The sequence below is a fragment of the Biomphalaria glabrata genome, chromosome 8 (genome assembly GCF_947242115.1).
Source record: "Biomphalaria glabrata chromosome 8, xgBioGlab47.1, whole genome shotgun sequence".
In the NCBI taxonomy this organism is placed as follows: Eukaryota; Metazoa; Mollusca; class Gastropoda; family Planorbidae; genus Biomphalaria; species Biomphalaria glabrata.
This window is the reverse complement of record NC_074718.1, coordinates 23,230,626-23,258,614: the sequence shown is the minus strand read 5'-3', so window position 1 is coordinate 23,258,614 and position 27,989 is coordinate 23,230,626. Positions and strand designations below refer to the sequence as shown.

General features: G+C 31.8%; 1 protein-coding gene across 3 annotated transcripts; it reads right to left on the bottom strand.

Annotated features, from left to right (window-relative positions):
* Positions 1-280: 280 nt before the first annotated feature.
* Positions 281-27,749, bottom strand: LOC106063110 (histone acetyltransferase p300-like). Of its 3 annotated transcripts, none has more exons than XM_056039714.1 (25): positions 27,205-27,749; positions 25,057-25,730; positions 24,096-24,321; positions 21,117-21,410; positions 20,684-20,963; positions 20,448-20,565; positions 19,802-19,949; positions 18,954-19,099; positions 18,613-18,825; positions 18,188-18,445; positions 16,989-17,451; positions 13,565-13,683; positions 13,283-13,453; positions 12,652-12,809; positions 12,417-12,497; positions 10,736-10,792; positions 9,542-9,619; positions 9,318-9,385; positions 8,879-9,026; positions 8,546-8,686; positions 8,172-8,451; positions 7,619-7,816; positions 7,266-7,427; positions 5,581-5,862; positions 281-4,829 (listed from the first exon to the last, which is right to left on the bottom strand). In XM_056039714.1, exons 1-25 carry the CDS (start codon positions 27,287-27,289, stop codon positions 3,003-3,005), a joined length of 6,675 nt encoding a protein of 2,224 aa, XP_055895689.1. In that variant the 5' UTR covers positions 27,290-27,749; the 3' UTR covers positions 281-3,002. The 3 variants fall into 3 exon arrangements, with proteins under 3 accessions (XP_055895689.1, XP_055895690.1, XP_055895691.1); XM_056039715.1 differs by having other exon boundaries at positions 18,613-18,819; XM_056039716.1 differs by lacking the exons at positions 24,096-24,321; positions 25,057-25,730; positions 27,205-27,749 and adding an exon at positions 22,765-24,078.
* Positions 27,750-27,989: the final 240 nt, after the last annotated feature.

Genomic DNA, 27,989 nt, shown 5'->3' with positions numbered 1-27,989 from the left:
AGGCCACCAAATCTACTAATGTTATGAAAATGGACGTGCTCCCTACTGATACTGCAGTTTCAGCCTAAGACTAAGACTGCTTTATTGATCCTTACGGAAATTTGTTGTGATTACAAGGACTTGTGTGATGTACACTTCTAATGCATTGGTCTGACAGATATCCCATTACATCTGAATGCTCATTATAAGAGCTTAATTTTGCTATTCCTTTCACCAAATAAACCCACACAAAAACAATGGATAACTTCAACATTAAAAAAACAAACAGGAAATACCAGAGCAAATTTCTGACAAGTTTTATTATTTACAGCATGTTTATGAAATCATTATTACTCTTATGTTATCGCAGTAAGACTATACACACACCTGTACACACTCATACAAAACTAGCTGCAAAAGTTCCTTTTAGCACTCACTCTAATCACACAATGAACAAAATGCTGTTTGTTGCTCCAAGTGCTGGTGAACAGGAAGTCAGGGCCACTCGCGGGAGAGAGTTCATTTAACAACAAATGAATTATGGAGCTAGCAGTAATAAATACTACATGGTGACGTTCAAAACATACACCTCCTCCCTCGGCTGGCAAAGAATAGATTCAAATAGTATTACAAATAAAAATAATACTAAACTTAAACACACACTATGTACACGATTTATACATGTCTTGTACCACCAATGTGGGAAACTGGGTTTATTTCATCAGAATGTCTGGAGCAAAACTAATGCACTGCATTTATTATGCTTATTAACTATTAATAGCACAGAATAAATAAAACCATTCAGTTAAAATACAAAAGGGGGGAGTAGCCAATATATGTAGACATATAATTAATACTATGAAGACATCTCACAAAGAACCTAATTTCTTTCAGTTTTGTTAAGATTCTTTTCTACAGACTATTTTTAATAGAACTAGGAAACTTTAGCTAAACCTAACATTTGGTTTAAGGCACTAATATTCACTGTATCCTGTAATCATCTAAACAGTTTCAGAAGGGAACAATTTCATTTTGGTTGCTAAGATTTCAAAAATTACTAATATAAAACATAGAATTACTTAATTCTTGTGATTTTATAGTAAAGGAGTTGAGCCAACTAGCACCATGCTATCAGCTTTCTAGGTTAACAGGTATCGTTGTAGTGACAAAAAAAAATCCCCCAAAACACAAACAATATGTAATGGACAAACTAGAAATTCTCATGATAGGAACAAGTTTCAGACCAACATGTGACCATATAATGATGTACAAAAGTAATCAAAGAGAGATAAAAAACAACCAAAACAAACAAAATGTATTTATTGCAAGATATGTTTTTGGGTATAGACCATCAGATTCAAAGATATGTTGTTGTTTTGTTTCCTTTCTAGGAGTGTAGAAAATGTCCAAAGATGTTGGGGCAACAAAAGATGAAACCAAAGAACAAAATAAATTACTTTTTTTTTAAAGATGGCTATATTTACAAAATAGAAACAAGGCTTTTGGACCAAGCAAAAAAAAAAAAAAAGTTGCTACATGAGATCAATGGTCATGTGTTCAATGGTTCAGACTTCAGCTCAGTTTTCAACAACAAAAAGATACTTGCATAGACAAATGGTTAGCCATTGAGCACTACTTTCTTTGCCTGTCTCAGTAAGTACAACTAGAGGAGTTTTATTAATGCTGGCCATAACAATTATCCTACTGGTCTTTAAAAATGAACTACTCTGACAAATACTACTGACAGGAACCAAACATGAGCATCATTACCCTAAAAATATCAGCTTAATCTAATCAAATGAATAGTATTCAAAAAATGCAAAGTGAAAGGATTTTCTCCATTTAATCCAAGCCATCTAAAGATGTACACTATTGTTTTACTATGTAAAATGACATACTCTTGACAAAAATAAATATCTTAGAAATTGACTTGTTTGATTCAAAATTGACTGATGCAATAGATGGAGTTGCAAAATGATCAATGAATAATAAATAGATCTCAACATAAGTACACAAAGCTTTGCACTGAAGAATTGAAGTGGAAAAGGAAGTTTTACAAATGTTCAAATAAGTGTTTTGAAAATAATTAGCAAACATTTTTTTTTACATTACACTGAAGCAAGTTTTCATTGAATGACCAGTGTTTACACAGCATCAAGAACAGATTTGTTTGAATAGATTAACCTTAGCTTCTACTGTTGGACTTGGAACACCAAAAGACAGTGAAAAATAATAATATATAAACTCTTTTTCAGCTAAGTTGAAATACAAATTGCTCTTTTTTTTTTTTTATAAATGACTTCTTTAGACTAATAATAAGCATACACTAAATTGAAAAATAAAATGACCAACCTATTAAGAAGCATTTTGAAATAATTTATAGGATCTCCATCATATAAAAAGTTAAGCAAAATCCTGCAGTCTTAAAACTGGTTCAAATGCTTGAACAATGGTAAAGCTTAATATATTTTGCAAATACAACAGTTTTTAATGTATCACCTGCAGCAATTTTGTTTTTAACCTTAAGCTCAGGCCAGCCGAGGGTTGTCAGTAAACATAATTGCCCCCATTATTAAGAATCACAGAGTTCTGTCTCTAATTCAAGACTATTCATTGGGTAAGATCTGTGTCAAAAAGAATGTAAACAAATATCTTACAGTAGAACAATTCAAAATAAAAATAATAAGTATTCTTATTGGGCACCTATTTACGCAATAATTTGTATTTACAAAGAACTAGTCTTGTGATTTGATGATTACTAATTTGTATCTAAGCAGGACTGAAAATTTACAGCAACAATAATCTCAACCAACAAACATACACAAATAGACAATATCTGTAAAAAATATAAAACAACTCTTGAATGGAAAACAACATTGATCACATTTGTTCAAAAAAAAAAAAAAAAAAGGCTGTACAATAATCAAATACAAAAAATGTTCTTGATGATAAGTTACTAGATGATTATTCACATGAAATGTTAAAATAATTTGTATTTACAAGGGAAGGAGGAGCTGGGCTAATTACATCTGGTTCACAAAATGAACTAATTGGTCCTGGGGTGTAAGAGGAGCAACCTCATTGTCCTGTTGCCCCATGTTAACATCTGAATTTGGCATTTGCGACATGGAATTATGAGTTTGTAATGACAGCATAACATGATCAGTAGTCATCTGTGAAGCATCCTGGCCTACTCCCAGAACATGGTGAGGAGAAGCATTGCTGACCATATTGTGATGAGGTGATTGCTGGAGCTGACGTGGGGAAGGAATGGGCTGTCTTGGAGAAGGTGTGGGCTGTGGGGATCTAACAGTCTGAGATAAGCTTGCAGCTGAAGCTGGAGGAGAACGTACTTGCTGAAGCATTTGTTGAGAATTGGGATTACCTTGAGGAGAGAGCATATATGTTGGACTCATAGGCTGACCACCAACCATTTGTTGCTTGAGTTGGGCCTGGTGATGAATCATGTGCTGTTGGGGATAAAGTTGCATGTGACTTCCATCATTTTGAAAAGATTGCTGAAAATTTGTTCTAGGTCTTTGCGGGAAAGAATTATGGGGCTGAGCAAAGGGTGTGATCTGAGATGTTTGTGGTGGCTGGAGTGGTTGTTGTCGATATTGTTGTGGCATGATTTGATTCATTCGCATTTGTTGCTGTTGCATTTGCCCAACTTGTTGAGACATTTGCTGAACCATATTGGGCATGCCCATAATTGGTTGTTGCTGCTGCTGCTGTTGTTGTTGCTGCTGCTGTTGTTGTTGTTGCTGCTGCTGCTGCTGTTGTTGTTGTACTTTGGCATTTTTAAGTTTCAGAACTTGGGCCATCAATTGAGGATTCTTTTTCAAAAGCGCTATCCATTCAGCCTGTGAAATGTTTTGGTTTTTGAATGCCTGTAACATATTATGAACTGCTGGGCCAATATTTCCACTAACACCAGTGCCTGTTGGACCTGGACCTGGGGCTACAGCTCCAACATTAGGTCCCATGGTAGAAACAGCTTGTTGCTGCGGTGGTGGTTGCTGTTGTGGCATAGGCGGCATGTTTTGCATTCTGACATTAGCATTCATTCCTGGCCTAACTTGTGGGCTGTTGAACCACGTTCTTTGAGTAGGTTTTCCCACAGAAGGTGATGGTACCAAGTTAGTCGATGGTTGAGGTCTGATTGTGGGTGGCTGCATGGTTGGTTTACCTTTACCTATTGAGCTAATGTTAGGAACATTGCCAGTTCTTTGTGCCTCAGCCTGGACCAGAGCTTCATGGGCAGCATTGATAGCTGCTCTAGGTGGGCCACCAGGAGTTTTACCAACACTGCCGCTATTGTAATTTGTTGATGTGGATGGCTGTGGTGATGCATCTGGTGTTGGGACACTAGATGGACCATTAATTGTTGTAGCATTGTTACTGGTGTTGCCTGTCATAATGGCAACACGCCTTCTAAGCATCTGTGCTTGATGGAGATTGGTAAGCAGTTGCTTCTGTCTTAATTTTTGTTTTAGTTGAGGACAAAAGGGTACAGGACATTTGGCCTCTTGACAATGCTTAGCATGATAACAGCACAAAGCAATTAACTGTTTACAGATTGGACAGCCATTATTGCTCTTGCGCCTACAGCTCATTGTGTGAGATACAACACGTTTCATCTTGATACAAGAGTTAATCCTACAGTTAGCATTCTTGCACTGGCAGGCGTGGACCAATGATGTAATGCAACGTTGAATAGACTTGCGCCTAGATTCTTGAGGATTCTCTTCTTTACCTGAGCTTGAAATCTCATCAAGACCCAAGCCTAGTTTAGTCATCTCATGACAATGGCTTTCTTTCTTGTAGCAAGGGATACATAGATCAAAGTCCTGAAAAAAAAATAGAAATTGATTTTAAAAATTAACTACAAGTCAATATTCATTTTTTTTTAAATGTAGCACTGCAGTTTCAAACAAAGAGACTATTATGATAGGAATCATTGAGAATTACAACAGTTTTGATAAAATGTTCAAACCGTTTCATAAACTAACAAGTACATAATGAGCTGTAAAACATACCATAGTGATATACTTAAAAGCATACAAACACAACTTTTTTCAAAATTGCGTCCAGAAAAATAAATTCTATAGCTTTATGTAATATACTTTCCCATAACTGTAACTATTTAAAAAAGTTGAATACAAATAAAATTAAATCTGGACTATCTTTTTATTGAATAGTTCTGCTTATTTAAACCAAATTGTTGTTAGGTGAAGTGAATATAATTAGGAAAGGGAAACCACAATAGCCCATTAAGTAGCAAGCAGCAGAATAAAGAATAGTATTGAGCATCAAATCGTTTCAATAATGTTTCAAGTTTACAAGGCTAAGCTAAACAAGGCTTTATCAGAACACTTTAGTCAGTGAATGATTGTTATGTTTGGTATATGACCTTGAATATTTTTTTTTAAATGATTAATTTATGTATGTTACACCATCTAGATCATCATAAGCATTGCAATGTCTGTCTCATACCAAACATGTAAGAGTAACTGGACAAGCTGTTTATTATTTAAAGTTAAAGTTAAAGAAATTCAATCAATGTAATTAAAATATTTTTCAACTATATACAAAACTTACATCACAGGTATTGCAATGATAACGAGTTTCCACTGCAGCCTTGCAACTGTTGCATGTGTAGACAAAAGCATCTTTTCCTTGATTATGCAACTCGTACAATAAAGCTAATGATGAAAGTTTAGCTCTACGCAATGATGAAAATTCATAATGCTTTTCTCTGGCTGTTGTAAGAAAGGCATCACGTCCATCCATCAAATCACAGCTCATGGCTGGATCAGGCTCTGTTATAGGTGGAAGTGAAGCAGCTATCTGTTGATTATGCAACCGGATGACAAAGAATACCTGGAGAATGAAATAAACATTTTATAAAAATCATGAAGTCTCAAACATTTTACAAATTAAGACGCAACTTGGAAAATATTTGATGAAAATATTAACCACTTTGTGCTGCATTTGTAAAAAAAAACTTTTTTTTCTGATTTGTAATTAAAGCAACTTCAAGTAATCATCAAATTACTAAATATTAGATGATACCAGTACATTGATACAGTGAGAAATAAAAATGTAAACTTATTTTAAGCTTGTTGAAAATATACACACAAAAAAAAAATTTAATAAAGACTAAATTATTTTGATAGTGCAATGTAGCTTTAACTGAAAATAAAAATAATATGGCAAAGTGTCACAATTGTGGTTTTAAATATACATGTTTTTTTTCATCTTTTATGCCTAACCATAAGCTTCCACTTCAAATTTAATATAATTTTAAATTTAAACATGAGATGGCGATTTCAATTCTTTCCCAATTGATTTACTTCACAAGTACGAAATTGGTAGTTTCCAATCAATAATTGAAGACATCTCTTTTTAGTACGCTTACTTTTACTGAGAGTAATATAAATAGTATAAATCTTGTAAGGCAGTCTATAGTGAGGAATTTTTTTATGGGACATCTTAAAGTAATGTGTGTATCCAAACATAAAATAGTCTGTATTATTAAGTAAATTATATATTTATTTTTTTTATGGTCTCAAAAGGCTTGTTGTGATTGTCATGGCTTCAATGTTTGCAGTAGTAAAAGTTTTTTTTATGAAATTTCTATGATCTTGTTTACATCAATCAGATACTAGTCTATGATACTCATCTGATACATTGTGCTGCTTGTTAAAGACAATTTTGCAGCTTGGTATCTATTATTGTGATTTAGATGCTATTTAGATGTCATTATGAATGGATTTCATACCACAATCAATAGCAATTGAAGGGACTGGGACAATTATTAAAGGTTCAAGGTTTGTTATAAATGGACAAAACATTTTTTTTATCTACTTGGAACAATTGTTTTTGCTATTAATCAGAAAAATGGGGCAATGGGGGACTGATGACAAGAAATGAAATTTTTTCTACATTGTACAAGTCTAATGATATTTGATGACCAAAATTCATGAAATTGTGTAGAATCGTCACAATTGTATGAATTTAACATTATGTGCTGCAATAAAGATATTAGGTATATTAAAGTCATAGAAATGACTCTAACTCTAGAGACACTGACAAAATTAGAAAAATAGTAGGTTATATTCATTTATAAATTAGAAATCTCAAGAAATTTTATTTATCTATTAAATAAAATACTCTACACAAGTTAAAGAAAAACCTTTACTGCCTCATCTATTGTTGAGATGGCTCATTAGTTTTACTTTAGATTTTTTTTTTTTTAAATAAAATTTATAAGTAATACTCACCTCTTTATGCTTTTCCATGTGATTGTAGAGTTTAGCAGTTAGATCACTTGTACCCTGGGGTAAATTAGTCTTCCGGTTATTTTTCCTAGCACTTCCTTTACTTTTATTGGCTTTTTTACTCCTTTGCCCCTTTTTCTCACCCTTCTTTTTACCAGAAAGATCCTATAAATTATAAAGAAACAATAAATTATTGATTTTGATAGCTGTTAGATGGTATTCCAGCTAGATTGCACAAAGAACTAAGCAACAAGCTAGCACCAGTGTAAAATAATTTTAAAAAAAAAAAAAATGCATGACTATGAATGAGTATCTTCTTGTATAATTGTCCTTTAATTTCAAATGCATATACTAACTGTATCATTGATCTCTTCCACTGTGTCTTGAGCTTCTGCTTCTGCAGCTTCAGCTTCCTCTCTTTTACGCTTTTCTTCCTCTTCCTGATCCAGTTCTTTAATGCAATCTTCTAAAACATTAGGCCAAAAGTCACCTTCAAAGTAGGCCATATCTTTGGCAGTACTCAAGCCACTATCAATTGCATCTTTGAAAATGTCCTACAAAAAAAATACAGAGAATATTGAATAACTAAAGTGTATACATTTTCTATTGACTGACGTACTAATCCAAAGAGGTCAGTTGTGATTAAATGACAAAATACTATTAATTATAAAATAATTATCCCAGTAATAATTACTTTAATACTATTAGTTACTCCAGGATAAATTCTTTTTAAGTTACTAAGACTTTTAAAATAACTTGAAAACCAATATCTGAAGGATACAAGTCATAAATCAAACAGTATTTACCCCCCTCCCTGCAATATATTTTCCATTGCCCTGTACTTAAAAAAACAACAAAACAATTAAGAACAAAGCATTTTAAAACCATAATATATTAAGAGAGCCTTACTTTATAGTCTACTACCACTCGATCAATGATGGCTTTGTCTAGCATTTTTTTATACCAATCTTGAAGTCTTTTTGGTTTTGGTATCTTTTGTTCAGGTGGATGACAATGGAAAATGTAATCATCTCCTTCACTAGGGGGGCATGCCCAAATATGTGCAGTGGTATATCCTAATTGTTTGGCATAGTCTAAGTATCCAATAAGTAATTCATGATATACTGCAGTTCTAAGTTGTCTGGGCCGAAAGAAATGCACACTGTCTAAATAGGATATATATACACGCCTGAAATGGAAAAAAAAATAGTTTTTAAATGTATAGCTTGTTATGTTCAGTAAAATGAACCAAATTCCATTAAAAAAGAAAGCAAATAAAATACCTAGTATTTGGCATGGGACTTGATGAGCCATATTCTTGAACATGCATACCAAAAAAGCAAACATCAACACCATCAATCTCCTCAAAAGCAAACATAGCCTTGGCACGATAAGGAAATACATCTGGAATTTCATCTCCAAATCTGAAAAGAAAAGATATGCAGAGAATTTTTTTTTTTTTTAAAGTAGGTAATGTAAATGTTGTAGTTAAATAAATCTTATTAATTAATAAAAAACTATATATCAATCCTAAATAAATTCAAAGAATTGCACAGAATAAAAGAAATCTATTAGGAGGTGATGCAAGTTCAATAAAAATACAACAAAAAAATTACCTTTTCTTCATTAAAGGTTTAACCTCTGTCATTTTATCATAACTAGAAAGCACACGAATTGTCACCTCTCCAGCTTGAGTGTCTTTCTTTCTAAGGAAATTGTTGATTCTATTTTCAAGATATGTACCAAGTTTCGTAGTTGGCAACTCTGTGGAAAATTAACATAATTTAGCTTTTTAACAAAACATTATTCATATTGTAATTTTGATTCCAGTGCTAATGCAATTCATAATATTAAAACTTTGGATAAATGGAATAAATTCACATTTCCAATGGGGGTTTTCTAATGCTAAAAATGTCACTCAATAAAAAGTTTTAATAATCAGATAGTAACTTTTGATTAGTGCTACCCAAGAAAATCCTGCATTATAGCCACCAACAATATAAGAATATGTTCAATAACCAGAATGATTATTCTTCTTAAAAAGTATTTACTTACTTTTTGCAGTGAATTTATTCTCTTTTCTTTTAGTACCTTTGGCTTTATGACATGCATCACAAGTCCACCTGTTTTTAAAAAAAAACAAAAAAAAACATACCAACAATAATATATATTTTTAAAAAATTAGTATACATATTCAAAACTTAAAGAACAAAACCATGTTAATTAATGTAAAAAAAATTAATTATTATTAACTTATTAACTATATGAACTTAACTTACCCTTCTCGCCATATTGGTTCAAACCATAAGGCACAGATTTGATGCCATTTGCGACCACATTCTAAACATTCCACAAATCTACAATTTTAAAACAATATAAGAAGTGTAAAAAAAAAGAAAAGCCTAACATGAAAATAATTATGGTATAAAAACCAACATTTGATTCTTTAGAACACCTTAGCTTCTATAACAACCTTAACAATTTAAGGATGAATTTTTTTTCTACCCAAGAAATGTGTTTTATTAATATTTTATTAATATGTTTAATTTTTTTTTTTAAATCACACAAAATAAATAAAATACTTGTTTACATGTGATAAATGCAAATACTGCCTTTTGAGAAAACACTGTTTGGATATTGAAACATAAAACAAAGAAGCCCAGCTATGAAAATGGTGAAAGCTTTAGTGAAGAATCTCTAATTTAAATTTTCCCTAACCATCAGCATCGTTATAATATTATGCCTATTCTTATAAGTTGCATTTTGTTCTCATTTTTCAAGAATGATTTATGTAGATGACTGTCTTCCTTCTCAAATCCAGTAGTTTAAATCAGCCAAAATATCCAGCATCCATTTAAAAATTAAGATTTTCAGCAAGGCTAGTTTTAAGTTTCAGAATCCTGTACTTCAATATTTTGCCCATTTATGAACAACCAAATCAATGTTTCCAAGAGATAGTATGATGATACTGTTGCTAAGTTATACATATTTATAAATGTGCTCATATTCAAGCACCTTCTGTAACAACTACTGTTAAATGTCACCACTTTATAATGGTTTGTGAGGAAATTTTAGGATGAAAAAAAAAAAAAAATTTAAAGAGGTTCAAAGTGTTTTCTATTTATTACAGGATATCTACTACTACTACAACAGCCTTCAGTCACAAAGTGACTATGGATCATCTCATTAGGAACAATGACACCCACACAGTTCACCCTCTCTGGGCAGATGATGTATCAAAACGGACAGCAAGTGCCGATACAGTCTAGGATCAGAAGTGTCACAGGCTCTGCCAGGGTTTAGCACTGAGTGCCAACTGCCTTTTGTTCACAGGCTGCTAATTTTTCCTCAGGGTTGACTCCCAAAGACTTTCACATGTTAGGGTATAGCTGTAAAGCAGGATATCTATACTAATATTAAATACACATAGAAACCCTTTAATATCTGTGTGAAAAAAAAATTAAAATACTTACGGTTCATAATCTAATTGATCATTTTTAACTCTATCAAACTGGTCTTTCCTTATTTTTCTGAAAAAAACAACAAAAAAAACCTTTAAAACTACTTGGTTTATAACGAAATTACATTTTTTTTACAATTCCTCTATTCAGCTTGCTAATTCGTGGGCTCAAAATTGTAGATGACTAACAATTTTCCAAGAAATATGACAGTTGATGTGTATCTTTGGGAAAAGAATGACTTGCTATTTAATCATTATATTTTTCAAAGTATAAAAAAAATGTTTTAAATTTAGCTAGAGGACAAGAAAATCTTTTTATCCTGAACAGAAATCTTTTGGTATTTCTCAGCATAGACATTCAGGAATTATTTTGTGCACCATCATGTAAGTCTAGATCTAAAGGCCTATCATTAGAATTTTATATACTCTTGTCATGAGTAGATTTATTCATATGCTTAACCAGGATTTTTTTTTTTTTACTCTTATCCATTAGTTATTAAGAGTAAATATATTTTTCTTATTTGAAAATATGTTAGCCAGTAACAAGATAGCATTGTATTCAAGTTAAAAGAATAAGAAGATTTATAAGATAAATTATAGATTATACATACATTTATTTCATAAATTGACTTTAAAGAAAGTAAAGTATTCTCAAATAGCATATTGTGAGCAAGAATTTAAGTGCCAAAATATCCTGCATATTTTTTAGGGTTAAAGGTAACCTGGTCACTTTCAGATTCTCATCCTTAGTCAATGATGCCAATAATATGGTTATCTTGTTGCAATGGTTATGTAGAAACATTTGTGATGGGCAAAGAAGCGTACCATGTGAATGATTAAAGAATTGGTTTCAATGGTTAGTGCTAATGTGTCACATTTGTTCCTTTACCATCACATTGCTTGTGTGTAAGGTGCAATGAATTGGTGTAGCCTAGATCTATATATCATGCAGGGAGTCTTATAAACCAGAAACCTAACTAAGATAAACTTGATCTTTTTCTTTCCTAAAATAAATTTTTAAAATCCTGCAAGAATGATGCTTGAAAAAGATGTTTAACCCTTCTGTTGTGATTAAAATTAGTAGGTATAAACAACCAACTCCCTTTACTGCCTGTCATGTACTGATCAGATTAGGGTGGATTCAGGGGTGTCCTAAAAATCACAACTATCAGATTCAGACTGGAGACCCCTTCCGTTCTTAAGCTAAGCACTTTTCCACAATGAGTACTATTATTACTTCAATAATTATACAAAAGTATTGCAGAGGCCATACACAACAGTAGTAGAAACAAGGGTGAAAGTACAACAGCACCTGGTGATTACAGATGCCCAACCTGTGAACACTGGATTGGCCTCTTTAGTCACCCTAGAAGTTGCAAAGGGAAATATCATCTTTCAAGATGTAAAATGCCAAAGAGAGAGATACTAAGGTCAACTACGTATTTTTGTTGTTGTCTTTGTGGTATAGAATGTTTTATATACCTAAAATAAAGGCTAGTTGGCATGTTATATTTTTCTTCCCTAAAAGATGCCCATTTTGTTTTTTAACAATCTGAATACATAAAGAATTTTTGTTTTTATATCTTTTAACATTGAAGATTACCAAATTGCTCCTGGTAATTTTTAATCAATAAAGACCATAAAGAATAGTATCTTGAGTACTTCTAAAATAGTTTAATTTTAAATAAACTTACGCAGTTGGTTGAGTTGGATCTTCTGATAACTCTACTTCTTCAGTTTGGATTTCATTGAAGCATTTTTCACAATAAACATATCTATTAAAATGATTAAATAAAAAGAACTAAAATTATGTATAGTTCATAAAAAAAAATGTATTGGAACACAAAACTTTTTTTTTTATTTGCTTATTGTAAAATCATTAATATCTTGCTATCAAATTTTAGCCAAATTTATTGTTTCAATTTTTACCTGTTTTGATAGCTGAAATACATTGAATCCCTGGCAATAGTACACAACTGTTTTCCATAGCAGCACAAAACTTGAGGACAGAACACATATTTTCGTCCACAACAATAACCCAAGGATACCATTACACTATCAATTTCAGATTCAAACACTTCTGCCAACTGAAAAAAAAAATAGGGAGAAATATTTTATACAAATGTTTTTAGTTTAAAGTTGAATTTAAAAAAAAAAAAAAAATCACAATAATGTATAAAGGAGATGCTACTGACCAAGTCATCTGTAATTTAATATTCTTTTTGTCAAATTAAAGAAGACAAGAAGCAGTAACTTTAACTACTACATTTTAATTTAGAAATGTAGATTAGATGCAAATTTTTGGTAATAAAAATTATTTAAGTATTTAATCACATGCTATTGAGCTTCTGTGCACCTTAATTTGAAAATGCTATCATTTTTCACAATTTCTATAAAAATTCTCAGCTGGAAAAAAAAACTGATTAAAAAAAAAAAATGTTCCTGTGTCTATATTGTGAATATTAGAAAATCAAGACAGTAATCATATCCACATAAGTACATTAAAACATTTTGATAACACTATAAAAAATGATTATTAAAAAATTTAATTTGTACTTACTTTTGAGGCATATTTATACACTCTGGATGTTTTTCTGTTGTAAAGCCAGGCATTATCAAACATAAGCCAAATATCATCAACATATTCCCAAGGATCCTTGTACATCCCTGAATCCAATTTCCTTCTAATGGTTGATAAATCCATTGGTTTCTTAACTATTTCAAAATAGTCCTGAAAATGTAATAATTATTAATATGCAAGTAATAAAGCAACATGCAGTGTAAAAATAATTCACTTAATGATAGGGTTTATAAAATAATTCATACAATAATAACGACTTACTGGTATATGAAGAACAACTGGGTCAACAGGCTGCCTAAAAGGAAGAGATTCTGGATCTTGCTTTACAAGCTTTTCTAATGTAGGCATAAGTGCTTGCCTTAATTCATCTGGATTAAATACTGTATGAAGATGAAAAAAAAAATCATTCCAGCAACTTTGAAAGAAGCAGAAAATACAATTTATGCAAGGATTCCATGATAGTTGTTTATCTGACAATATTGCCAACGATTGCCCATTTTTTTTTACAGCCTTTGCTGAAATTAACTGATACAATACTCAAAGATTATACAACATTTAACTTTGCTTTATTTTTCTAATTAAAATTAATAAATGTGTTATATAATCCTGGAGCAAGGTGGCTTCAGGGGAAAGTTATAGGTTTCTAGATGTATATTTGTTTAAATCTTTAGTATTTTTATTTAGAATTTCCACATGTCCACACAGCTCTTCTGCAAAGTAATGACAGCTGTTGGCTGTTATAGCTTTGATAAATAAGCCATAAAAAGAGAGAAACTGTACATGTATAGTATGCAGTGATAGGAACAGACTTTGCAAAAATTTTAGGCGTTTTTCCACACCAATGTTTCTAAACCGGCCAATCGAAGCAACTCAAATAAAAAGTTTCTGAATTCTTTTTAAATTATGTAGAATTAATTTTACTTAATTTTTCTTTAAATAATGTTACATATTAATTACACTGTTTAAGCTTTATTTGCTCTCATACACACAAAATGCATGCAAGGCACTATTGTTTGTACATTTAGATGAGAGGACAGCTTTCTGCAGCTTATAAGTGAGCATTCTATAATAGATAATTGCTTCACAGGTATTGTAACAACTTCTCTCTCTCAAACAACTATAAAGAATTAATGTGTTTGAAAATCAAAACATGCTTGAGAAATTGTAATTGAAGCTGTATTAGTCCCCTTTATAGATCGTTGTCTGAGTCTTAGTGAAAATAGGACAAGACTTATAGAAACAATAGATAACTTTACAATCTTCCATGTTCATAAGCTCTCCACTAGCAGTTTTTTAATTACATGACTGATACAGGCATGCTTAATATAAGCTTTACTTTTAAAAAGTATTTTTTTTTAATTTTCTTGTTACTTCTACGATGCCATGATGTATTTAAGTTTTTTATGTTTATTATTAGATTATTCATTTTATTTAAAACTTTTTTTTTCCATTTAAAATGTTTTCCCCACTTTGGTGTGTAAATTTTTTTTTCCATTATAAATGGTAATATTGAAAATATGCTTAAAGCTCAACGGCTAAAAATTAAACATGTTACTATACATGTTATTGTCATGTTACATACATACCCAGTGATGGGAACAGAAAATTTTCGGTATTTTGAACATTTCATCTATTTTTCTAACCAAAAAATCAGATTTTTACCAGATTTAGCCTATTTCTTTGACAAAAAAATCAGTTTTTCCCCAATTTATTTAATGAAAAAAAAAAACAACAGATTTTATTATTTTTTCCATTTTCTGAAGAATGCCAAATGATTTTATTATTATCGGTCTATTGACAGTTAAAGTTCTTTTTTTTTTAAATCTCGCTTTCTATAGACCTTAGTCCTAGTTAGATCTAGAGCTAAAATCTAGATCTAGACATTAATTTGAATACTTTTGATCTAGATTCTAGGATGGCTGCCTGGTCCTGAGGTTTGCGCGCTGGACTGTCGTTCAGATTTATTGATGGTCCAGGGTTCAAACCCTGCCTGCTCCCATCCCCAGTTGTTCTGCGGGAGGTTTGGACTAGGAAGTAATTATCTTCAACTCTGAAGGAACATCCGAAACATGTAAAACATTTTTAGTCTTTGTAATGGGCATCGAGTTGTGAGAGTATGCCTGCAGCTATATGCTTTGCCCTGCCTGTTGTTACAATGCCCCTAACTCTAGATCTAGTAATCTTGAACCTTCCCCGCATTCATTCCTTGCCTGCTGTTCTTCTGGAGTTTTCTAAAGGAAATGGGAATGGAATAGATCTAAGGTCTATATCTAGTAGGCCTACTTAACAAAACTGGACTTATAGTGGATCTAGATCTTTTACTTTTATAGAGGCTATGTCTAGATCTAGATCCACATTAGGTTATAAGTGGATCTAGTCGGGAGAGAGATCTGGAGTGAGAGTGGATCTAGATCTTATACTCTTGAGACTTAGTCCATCTGGATCCATACATTTCAAGTAGCTCTAGAGTGAGAGTGAATCTAGATCTTTCAGGCCTACTCTAGTAGTATCTAGATCTATATTAGATTATAAACAGATCTAGTCTAGGGAGAGAGAGAGTCTAGATCAAGACGATCATCTAATGAGATTTCAGTAGATAGAAATTGATAGATCTATTAGATCTAGGTCTATATAGATTTTATTGACAATGAATGGTACCATTAAATGGTCACAAATCTTTTAGATATAGAAGCTAAACCAAATTTACAGTTTACCACCTACATTACTATTTGTTTAGTTTAGTAGATAGACTTTTACTTAGAAATGTACATCTAGATCCAATAGTAATATACATTTAAATTTTTCTATATCTAATTATAATAATAATTTATTTATAAAGTTATATTTATTTATAATTTATTTATATTTATTTTAACCAATAAACTAAAAATCCATTTCTTGCAAACAACTTGTAGATCTGCATAAAAGTAAGTTACACAAGAAAGCTTCATATGCAATTTTATCATTGAACCTTATCTCCCTCTAAAGCATTGCTCCTCATCTAATTGTGGTTAAGAACTCAGTAGAGATCCAAGTCTCAGTTGCTTTTTTAAGCTTTTTTTTTTAAAGTGAAACCAAGGAAAGTTCCTTTTCATTCATGTAAAGTTTAATAACCAGTGAAACATACATACTTTTGAAGCATTTAAAATAGCTCAAGCATGTTGTTTGATTTTCAAACACATTAATTCTTTATAGTTTTTTGAGAGAGAGAAGTTGTTACAATACCTGTGAAGCAATTATCTATTAGAGATACCAAACAAAATAATTTATTACCAATAATTAGCTAATTGGTTAATTTTTAAAAATTAATTCTTATGTTGTCAGGTAAAAGAAATAATTGGGCAAAATTTCAGCTTGATTCAAAATTGGGTGTGGGAGAAATAATGTGTACTAACATTTTAACAAGACAGAGTGATATGATATAAGCTTTGTAAAAACTGCAAATTTGAATTCAACTATGGGATCATTGTTGGGATAAGAAAGTGTCAATAAATAGAAAAAAATTACCATATGAATGTTACATTTTACTGAAAGATTTATATTGGCCATTTTTGAATAATATTCCGAACAGAAAGAGGAGAATTTTAAGCACATTAGCAAAAGATTAATTTTTTTTTTAATTTTTGTAACAGCCTAGATCTTTTCAAATCAGTCTTAGAATTAAATGTTAAATGTAAAAACTGACCTTTTTTACATCTTGGCTTTGGTGTAACTACAGCAGCATTATTAGACGAGTCCACAGATGCAGATTTATCTTCCGTATTACTGCTCTGAGAATTTTCATCCAGAGGATCCATTTTTGGACTAGATGTATCATGTTCATCTTTGACAGAATTAATATCAGGTTTACAGTCTGACTCTGTTTTAACCTCCATTTTCTCTTCTTTAATGTCATTTTCTGATTTAATATCCAAAGATGGTTCAGTTTTAACTTCAGTTTTTGGAGTTGAGTTCAACATGGAAGACATATTTGATGGATTTGAACCGAGTAAAGGGACAACAGGTGCTACAACTGATGACAAATTTAATGTTGAAGGTGAAGCAGCTGAGAGTAGACTAGATAGGTTTTGATTATTTTCTGATAATGTGGACTCTTTTGTGATGGATTCAGTCTTCATAGAATCATCTGTACCTTGAGAGTGGTCAAGCTAAAAAATAAAATAGTTGCTGTTAAGCAATATTCAGCAAAATATAAGCGAGGACAAAAAATATGTGCAATTAATTATGATATGTCTTAGATTATGGCCAACTTTCAAACCTTAAAAAAAAAAAAAAAAAGGTCTTATGTATTACAAACTATAAATTACATTTCTATGTGTTAGTCTAGTTCTATATGTGGGTCTAGTTAGGCATTGCAGGTTTTTAAGTAGAGTTATTTTCTAAACATTTTATGTTACTACTATGTGAACATCTTAATGTTTTTTTCAAGTTTAGGGGTCCGAACAGATGATACATATTCTAAAATTGCTCTAACCAAAGTTAAATAACATTTAAGTATCATGCTCAATTGGTTTGTAAAAATTCCTTTTAAAATTGTTAATGTGAAGATTTCCTAATTTACATAGATATTTTGATTATTTGAAGTCTTGACTAGCTGGTTTACTATATTATTTTTTTTGTATTACTATAATTGGCATTTTTCTTTCTCCAATTCAATAGCCATGTTTAATTCATCTATTTATATATATATATATACAATTTCCTTCTCCTGAGCTGTTAATTGAGCAATGGTTATGCAATTAACTGGATTAGGTTGGTCTACATCTAGATAATTTAACCATCCAAACCATCCCCATATAATTAATTAAAGAAGTACCTTTATTTACATGAAATTAAGAACTTTAATTTTAACTTGCTAAGACAAATGATAAAAAATATAATTACATTCAGATCCTTTGAAGAAATTTGGCCATTCTGATGTGGTGGTCTAGGCATAGGCAAAAGATTAGACTGGTTCAAGATTGGAGTTGAAACTGCTGTGGGACCAGCTAACTGAGCCAGCAAATTCTGTTGGGAAGTTGGAACATGACTTGAAACATCTAATGAATTGTTAACAGAATTTTGGGCACCTCCCATGCGCTGGCTAGTGTTCATCAGACTGTCATTCAAAGCTACATTTAAGTGATTTTGGATAGCTTGTTGCTGAAAACAAAAACAAAGGAAAAAAAAATTGAAAATAAGGGTGTGGATTGTACGATTTTGTTTCCACTTATTTTGTAATTTATGAGTGTGTGTGTCATATGTGTATGCGAGGTATAGGTGCGAAAATACAGTAATTGCAGAAAATATTTGAATTTTGCTTTTCTAACCTGAGAATTTTGGGCTTGTGAATTGAGCTGTTGATGAAGAAGTTGTTGCTGCTGCTGAGGAGATGGGTGAGTAGATGTCGCTGTTGCTGGAGGAAAACCAAGTCTAGCACCTTGCTGCTGAGGATTTCTTTTTACCAATGCATCAAATTGCTGCTGAGATTCCATTAATGCAGCATTCATTGAAATAGGAGTGGAGTTGGCCATGTTCTGCATCTTTTGATAAAGTTAAAAAAAAAATGATACAAAAAAAAAAAAAAGTTTGCATTAGGATTTTTTAAATATTTTCTGTGTAAAAATAATTTTGTTAAGTAAAAAAAAATTACAAAGAAAATGTATGTCACCTGTCCAGATGGAGGAGGTGTTGCACGCACATTCGGGCTCCACTTCATTGGTATCTGTTGTAGATTTTGGTTTGGTTGCTGGGGCTGCTGCATGCCAGTCATGTCACTAAATATGGAGTTTCCCAACTGTGTATTACTAGGTCCATCTGAAAACAAATTATATATATAGTGCTTTTTTTGTAAAAAAAAAAAAAAACTTGATTGCCTAACTTTTAACTACTAAAAATTAACAATATACGTTAAAATACAAGAAAGGTAATAGTTTTTTTTTCCTTCAAAAAAGCCATATATATATATATATATTAATATTATATATATTACCGGAAAATGCCTATGCATTTTATAGAATGCCCAAGAACTCCGGGCAAAGTGAGAAATGATTTCTCCAAGCAAAAGAAAGCTACCACATACTCTAATTTGTTTTTATTTCATTACTTTATCGGCTTTATTACCCATTCATTATACAAGTTAAGACATCTAATTGGAACATCATTACATTGATTTTATATTTGTTTTTAAGAAAAGAAATATAAATATTCATAAAAAGAGCAGCTTTTAAAGAGTTTTATGTATTACGTTGATCCTATTTAGCCGTAGCATATAGACATTTAGCCTTTCAAATGTCTGAGCATCTTTTAATTTCTCATTTTAGTTATTTTAAGAAGTAGAAAAATGAAAGTAAATTTATGAGTCACGATCTCTTTTTGCTTATTTTCATAACAATAATAATTTCAAGACAAAGAACATTTTACCAAGGTTTGTCTAACATACTAAAACAATTTCATAATTAGACAACAATAATAAAGGTAACCTTAATATAAAAATATGATTTTGTTTCCAAAACTCACTTTGTTGACCTGGACGAATAGGCCCAGGCATTCCTGTTAATGTTGCATTAGGAACATTCTGAGCACCTCTCATTCTCTGAATTCTTTTCTCTTCAAGTTCTTTCTGAATTTTGTAAATTTTTTCTGCAAGAAGGTGATAATATTCACCCTAAAAAAAATTGAAAAAAAAAAAAAATGTAATTAACACATTGAAAGCCTTTAATTAAATATTTAAAATAAACGGCTTATTCTCCTTACCAAACGTGTACACACATTTACATTCTGTCATAGCTGGTAAACATCTTGAAAAAAAATGCTATACTTTAAATTTCATAATTATTTCTGGGTTGGAATTTTTTAAAAATAAGATATAGAAATGCTTAAGGCGTAGTTTGCGTTAACAACCTGTGTAGTTATTAGGTTACCCCTGCATGTTAAAGTTTATTGGACTAACATTTAGAATTCCATAGATTGCCTAATAATCTACAAAGTGAAACTCTCAAATACCAAATAGAAACAATTTGTAACATTAGCTCAGAAATAACTGGCAAACATAATTGTTAACAACCATCTTCCCTAAAGGAATCTTCACAAATAACAAACTTAGGTTTCATTACTCAAAATAAATGACATAATTTATTTTTTTAAAAAAGAGTAGAATATTTACTCTATTATTTGCAGTTTCATACATATCTCCTTCAACCTTCCTAGCATATGCAACAAGATTTTTCATTCTACTATCACGCAAGGCAGCTGGATCCGGTGTTGGGAAAATTGCTTGGACTCTGAAATACAAAAATATTTTAAAAATTATTCATGTACTTTGGTAATTATTTCTCAAAACATATAAGGTGATTGAAATTGAATACTGCTTTAAATATGTATCTATAAGCCAGTACTTACAATTTGTGCACTAGATGATTTCTCAAATCCTGGGTCACCTGAGCATGCCAGTCTTTCCTGTTAATGGGTGGAATAGATTTGACAATATCTGGTGCATTTCCCATTGCAGCAGCTGCAGCAGTAGATGATGCAAGCTGTGAACCACTTTGTTGTTGAATATTTTGTGGTCCTTGTGGGACAGGTATGTTGGTCAAAAGATTACCCATATGACTACTGACTGTCTGATTGGGTTGAACTTTTGGTACTTGTTGGTTTGACATATTAGGTTTGTTCATTAGAGCTATTTAGGAAAAAAAAATTACTATTACATTAACACAATCTGCTCTTTAATGAAAAAGACAGTACTGTCAAATCGGACAGTTTTTTTTTACTTTAATGTAATAGTTTTAAATGATATATTTTTAAAAAAAATCTAATTGTATATTAGCCTTACCATCATTGGGAATTGTATTAAGCTGAGGATGGGTATTAGGAACAGAATTTTGTGGTGGTGCAGTCGACTGTGTGTACTGAAGCCCTAATGACTCAAATGCTCTTTTCATAGTTGCTGCATCAGTCACACCTGAAGGCTGAGAATTAGGGGCAGTTAAAGTAGAAGTGGGAGTTACAATTTGACCAGAAGTGTTACGTTTATCTGCTATTTTTAATGGGAGGCAGACAGGACAATCCACTCTTGTACAGTTTTTCCAATGAGTTATGATTTGTCTAGAAGAAGCACAATGAGCCACTGCAAAAAAAAAATAAATAAATACATTTTAAACGTTTTATTTTTTTAACTAAAATAGGTTTGGAAAGTATGTTAAGAAATGATATGGCACCTAATAACTTGTTTTCAAATTATTCCTATTGATGACTATGGTCCTTTAAAAAAAAAAAAGAAAAAAAAAAAAAAAAAAAGGAAAATGTGTATTCATTTCTTATTTCAAACACTAAAATATAATATACAATTTCTTCATTTCACTTTAACATCTTTTTTTTTAAACAAAGCTCTGTATGGTAAAAAAGTTTTTGCACATTATTTCTCCCAGACCCCATCTCTCATTGTGTGTGTTTATTTTAGTAGTTGAGTGGGTAAACTGTTTTCAAGGGGGGACAATAAGGTTTCCTGTGGTCAGTCTAGGCAGTTGGAGAGCTGACCTGGTCTGAGTAGGGTGCTTGTGATTGTTTATCAGTTTTTATGCCTAGCGTAAGGAGACGTTATATTATTATTCTTGCTATGTACGTGTACTAAATATTTAGGGTAACGCTATGTTGTTTCATAATACCCTTATGTAAGCTGTTACTGCATATAATCTAGACGCCCAGGAGCATTTAATTTGGGCACAGTTTTACTGGTGATGATGTATTCCATATTATATGTGTACCCATTTTTTGCTGTAAATAAATACTAATTTCTACTCCTTCGTTGAGTGTAATTTTATAATAATTGTATTCTTGTAAGGATCTACAGTAGGGGCATAATTTACGCCCTCCATAGAATCATACCCTTAGTACATTGAGCCATTTATCTATAGTAAGAACTAACCCAAAGTTCTTTACACTCAGATTTAGCTGAAATTTCTTTTACTTGACAACACAAGAAACAATATAACAAAATTATTAAACAATTAGGTAATTAACTATTGGTAATTGACTATTTTATTTGGTATCTTGAACAACGGAAAGAATTCCAGAATTCCTAAGTTGAATTAGTCCCCTTGAGGGCTAGCGTGAAAATGGTGTGCATTGAAGAAAACAATTATGTAAACATTCACCAATATAACCATTTCTTCCCTCCCCCTTTCACAACTGGTCCAGACAAGTGATAGGATTGAGAAAGCTAAAAGCTTAAACAAAATCGATTGGTAAAAATATTTCTAATTGCACAGATTTGTTATGTCTAGGTCAATCATGACTGATCCAAACTATTTGATAATTGATATAAGCTTTTTTTTTAAAAGTATTTTTTAATTTTTTTTTAAATTTCTGTACACAAGTCTTTTTTTGTTTCGTTTATGAATGCATAAATATATATTAAACTAGATAAATCCTGCACATTATCAAAATTAATTTTTGATGTTTTAACTGTAAATGCAACTTACATTATGCTGTAAACTATGATGGGCTTTAAAATAAGTACATCCATTATGTAAGTCAGGGTCACAATAATTCTATTTCTAGTACAAAGTACTAAATGGGTTACGATGATTTAGCACATAACTTCTGACTTAACCTAATAAACATTGCCACTCAACAGATATGAATAACAATGTAGCTTTATTGGTTCAGCATTATAAAACTAGACTGCAAGCTAACACAATATATTCTATTTTCCGGATAAAAACAAATTCTACCACTGTCACTCACACTCAGGATCAGCTCTGCCACTGAACACACAGGACAAAACATTACACCCATGCTAAAATTCATGTGGCCTACTAACTCACAACAAAACAAATAACCATAACTCTACACACCCCTTCTAAATTTTACTCATAAAGTTCACATTATGCCCATGGAAGCAAGGAGACCTGTAAGCAAGATGCTAAAAAGCCTATTTTTGTTCATGAACAAATGTATATTTAGTGCTGTTTTCAAGATTAAAATAATTTGTCTTTTCATTTTCCTCTGGTAATACTAACTGTTTTCATTACATCAGTTTGAACTTTAATGACAAGTAGCATTAATTAAATAATTTGAATAGTGATACAAACTAACTTCCTTAAGCAATAGTATAATAGTTAAAATAAAAAGAATTAAAAAGTGTAATGTTAATGATCCATATAAAATTATATTAACATGATATTGGGAATAAAAATAGAAGAAAATCATTTTAAAAAAAAAAGACAATACCCCATCCTATAAATAAAAATGTTACGCTCAAGCCGGGTATCCAACTTGAAATTTGGCCCCATCAGCTCGAAAAACCAACTATGTTACCCATTGGGCAATATATAATGGTGTAATTATTTATTGCTACTTTATATAGACATCTAGCACTAAATCTATATTTACTTAAAAATATAAGCAAAGCTTAGATAATCTATCAATAAATGGAAAGCAACTTTCAATTTAATAAATAACTCAGTTATTCATGCACTACGGATGACTTATGCCATGTTTTTTAAAGCCAAAATTTAAATTTCCTTTTTTTTCTCTTTTTTTTTTTTTTTAAAGTTGAACTAGAGTTTTCCCTGTATGGCCAAGAAGCTAGTTTGTTTTTTTCTTAGCAATATATAGCAACTGCTACATTGCTAGGAAAATCATTAGAGCAGTTTTTGAGACAGAGTCCAGGTTTCAAGAAGTTCTAACTTGAATAGAGGTATTTTAATAATATAAAGAAAAATGCATTAAATGTTAGATAAGAATGGCTAACTATTGTAGTGACCTAGCTGGCCTATACAAAGGATAAAATGTTTATAATATATTGTACCTTCACAAGATTTTCCTTTGTTACATGTGGTCATATGATTTAAAACATTTTTCATAGTGCGACAATAAGGAAGCTTGCAATCTTGGTCTCCATTTGCTTGTTCTCTGCGTTGGCATTTGTGAGCATGAAGTAAAAGGACCAACTGCTGTTGAATTAACTTGCTTTTATCTGGGTCTGCAGATGTCTGACGAGAACCAGTTGCACCACTACCTGTAGGCTGATTAGGCTATGTAAGGAATAACAAGAAGGAATAACCATCAGACTATAATACAAGAAAATGTATACAATTTTTATTCATGTCTAATTTCCCCCATAGTCATGTTTGCCACATTGAGAAGTCTGACAATATTTCTTCTTAACCCCAACCTTAAGTGAGACAAGCTTTTAGACTTAGTAACTTTATCTAAGCTTTTTAACATAGGCAGTATACATATGGGTGTGACTTTGGAATTTGAGAAAATAATAATTCCTTAGCAACCCAACTGAATGTTCATATAACATGCAAGTAAATTATGTTTAACAAATTCACATTATAATAAGTACTCATTCTAACATAGGCTTATCATGTTTTAATAGCTTAATTGATGTTTAAGGTGTTGGTCGAATAGCTATGTACAAATATGAATTTCCTAAAATTGAAGTAATCAAAGAGCTATATTACAACCATTAGAACTGATTCTTTGTGATACTCAATATAATTGTTATGTCGTTACAACATGTGAGTTTTATGCTCTTAAAACAATCTGCAACAGTAAATATAACCAACAAAAGCTAATCCATATCTTACTCAAAAATAGATAAGGGTTTAATTTAGAAAGGTAGGCTGAAATTTCAACATTACAATTAGAAGTGAAAATGGAAAGTTGCTGACACACAACATTATTCAAGAGCATAACTGTACTTTTACTCTTTATCAATACCATAGCTTAAAAAAATATTAAAATATTCATAACTAACTTACCCTAACCATTTGTGTTGGATTTTGATTCATGTTCAAATTTGAATGTCCTGGTATTCCTTGATGCCCCTGAAGTTGTGATATACTGGGATTCTGCATCATACTTTGCTGTGACATAGGCATTGATGTTGAAGGATTCACATTATTTTGCATGCCTCGCATCATGTTACCAGAAAATCCTGAAGGTCCATTCATCATAGGATTTTGTATCTGCTGGCCCATACTGAGATTTCCCATCATTTGCGGATTCCCCATGGGTTTCATTGCCATTGTATTTGTGGCACCCAACATTGCATTGGCACCAGATATGGTATAGGATGCACTGCTAACAAGGTCATTCATAACCATATGTGAAGATGTAGCCACTTTGTTGGAATTATTTGCCAATGTTGCAGCTAAATTATTAGTCATTGCATTTTTACCCATTCCTATGTTCATCATTCCACCCATGCCAGGACTTCTACTTGGAACAGCTCCAACATTGTTGATTGACATGGTCACTGAAGCCTGTGAAGAGGAGGTTCCTCTTGTCAAGAGTTGTGTCAAGGAACCTCCCATACCAGTATCAACAAGGCCTTGAGACTGATGGACATCATTTGATGTTCCCTGGATTCCATCAAGATCGTCTGGCAATTCATTGACAATACCGTCAAAGTTTAAATTTACAAAGTTGAATTCTGGAGAGGAAACAAACATTATTTTAAATACCAGTGTGATCTTAAGGCATACATAATGTACCGTAAAGAATCTACACTTGCTAAAATGTAACTCATTTAGCCCCTTTTGTTCTCCCACATAAAACTAGATGCATTCAGCAAGTCACAATGCTAGAAAATAAAAACACTATAGTCAGTATAGTTTATCATTTTGTAAAATGTATTACTTTACCTCTAAATGATTGAAACAAAATGGTTTAGTTCCTGTATTTTAACCAAAAAAAACATATTTACATTTTTATCTTTTTCCCAACAGCAAGTTTTATAAATTACAATGTAATATCTGTAAACAAAATCTGTCTAACATGTATTGTATTATGCTGACATGCTAGCATTATCTTTGTGCATTCAATAAAGCCTAAAGCTATTAAAAGAATTAATTGATCATAAGTGATAAAATGTTTAAAAAATATTACAATAGTCATATCTGGCTAGCACTCAAATGAAAATAAAGCTAAGGAGGTGTGGATGAACTGGTTACAACCTTCTAAACAGAAACTTGTTTCCTTTTAGACTTAATTCTAGATTTCGCCAGTAGCCTAAATAAATTCAAAGATCTAAATCTAGAACATCTTTTTTTTTTTTGCAAACTGTACTGCAAGAAGAAAACTCCCTATTCTAGTCTAGATTTAGACCTCATCCATGATTTTTAGACCTAATCTCATCTACCATCTAAATTTAAGACACACTGGAACTATGATCTACAATTATGAGATCTTTTTTTTTTTTAACAAGGACATTTCTTTGCTTGTAAATTTAGATCTAGTTGGAGATCTAATCTAGATCAGATCTAGATCTAGAAATTTCAGACTCAGACTCTACATTCTAAGTATCTAGAAGACTAAATCTAGATATGAAGATCTAGATTATTCTAGATCTATCTATTCTAGACTATCTCAGAAGTCTAGACTTAGACTTTAGTTAGACTGAGACTAGCTGAGCTCCTAGGTCTATATATTATCTAGTCTAGATTTAGAATAGATCAATAATCAAGATTTAGAGTCTTGATTCTAGGGGATCTATTGTTCAATAAATAGATCTAGATCTAAACTAGAGTACTGAACTGTATTCTTATACTAGAGCTAGAATCTAGATACTAAGACTAAGATTATTTTTATATGATTATGATTCTATCTAGATCTAGACTTGAAAAGTAGAGGCAGATCTAGATCAGATTTTGGATCTAGACTGTTGGAAGACTTGGATCTCTATATCTAGACTAATCACACCACTAAACAGTCTAGACTCTATTGAGTGCAAGGCCAGTGGCAGTGAGTGGATTAAGTTTAACTTAAACATTAAAACAATTAACTAAGACAACTGTCCTGCTCTGCATGTTCTGTCAGTGGTTTAGCGAAAGCTAGATCTAAATCATGCAACAAAGCTAAAGAATGGTCATTAATAGCAAGCCTTAAATATAGAATTAAATTCTTACCATTGTTATCACTTGGAGTGTTCAATGATGGGGATCCGATTCTTGCTTTCTTGTTGGCCGGAGGGCCAAGTTGATGGTCGGCCATGTTTACATCAACACAGCACGAAGATTTCAAGAACCGTAATATATCGTGTTATCCATAGCTTTATCGAGATATATTTTTTTCGATAATAAGTCAAATTCCACAGAGTCCAACATAGTTAGAAAATAAGCACTTAAATTAAAAACCAAACACAAGTTTTATTTTTGAAACATGACGGATACCGCCGACTTCTCGTCGACCTCCGATTATCACCAGCCGCTACCACAAAGCGCCACGGCTGTGACAATTTTTCAGAATTACAATTATTGAAACTTAACTTGTGGAAAAAGTCCTTCTGAACATTTAAAACTTTGAATAAATACTTATGTAACAACCTTACCGATGTCCTTTATCAAAAGATTATTTTATATTATAAATAAAACACTAAATGTTCCCAAAATCATCCGTTCACAACCAACAAACATGGCGGCTGTTGATGAAAGTTTCTGGTTCGACAGAGGTGCTTCCGAAATCCTACGAACGACGGGAATAAATTATTTCTAGAGAAAATCTAGCACGTGACCATTTTCCGCTGCATCGATTGGTCGCCTTCTCCAAAATATTAGGTGAGCCCCGGAATCGTAATTCACATGATCCCGAATGCTGCATTATGGGATGGTAATAAAATTTTCTGAGGCAAAGGAGGGCTCGCTGCTCTCCAAGATCGAGCTTAGGCCGAGTTGCGGATGCAACAGCAGCGCAT

Excerpts from the sequence above, each read along its gene's own strand:
- LOC106063110 (XM_056039714.1), bottom strand. The coding sequence starts at position 27,289 with ATGGCCGACCATCAACTTGGCCCTCCGGCCAACAAGAAAGCAAGAATC. Across the intron at positions 25,731-27,204 it reads CACTCCAAGTGATAACAATG|AATTCAACTTTGTAAATTTA; the intron begins GTAAGAATTTAA and ends TTTCCTCTCCAG. Across the intron at positions 8,687-8,878 it reads AAACCTTTAATGAAGAAAAG|ATTTGGAGATGAAATTCCAG; the intron begins GTAATTTTTTTG and ends TTTTCTTTTCAG.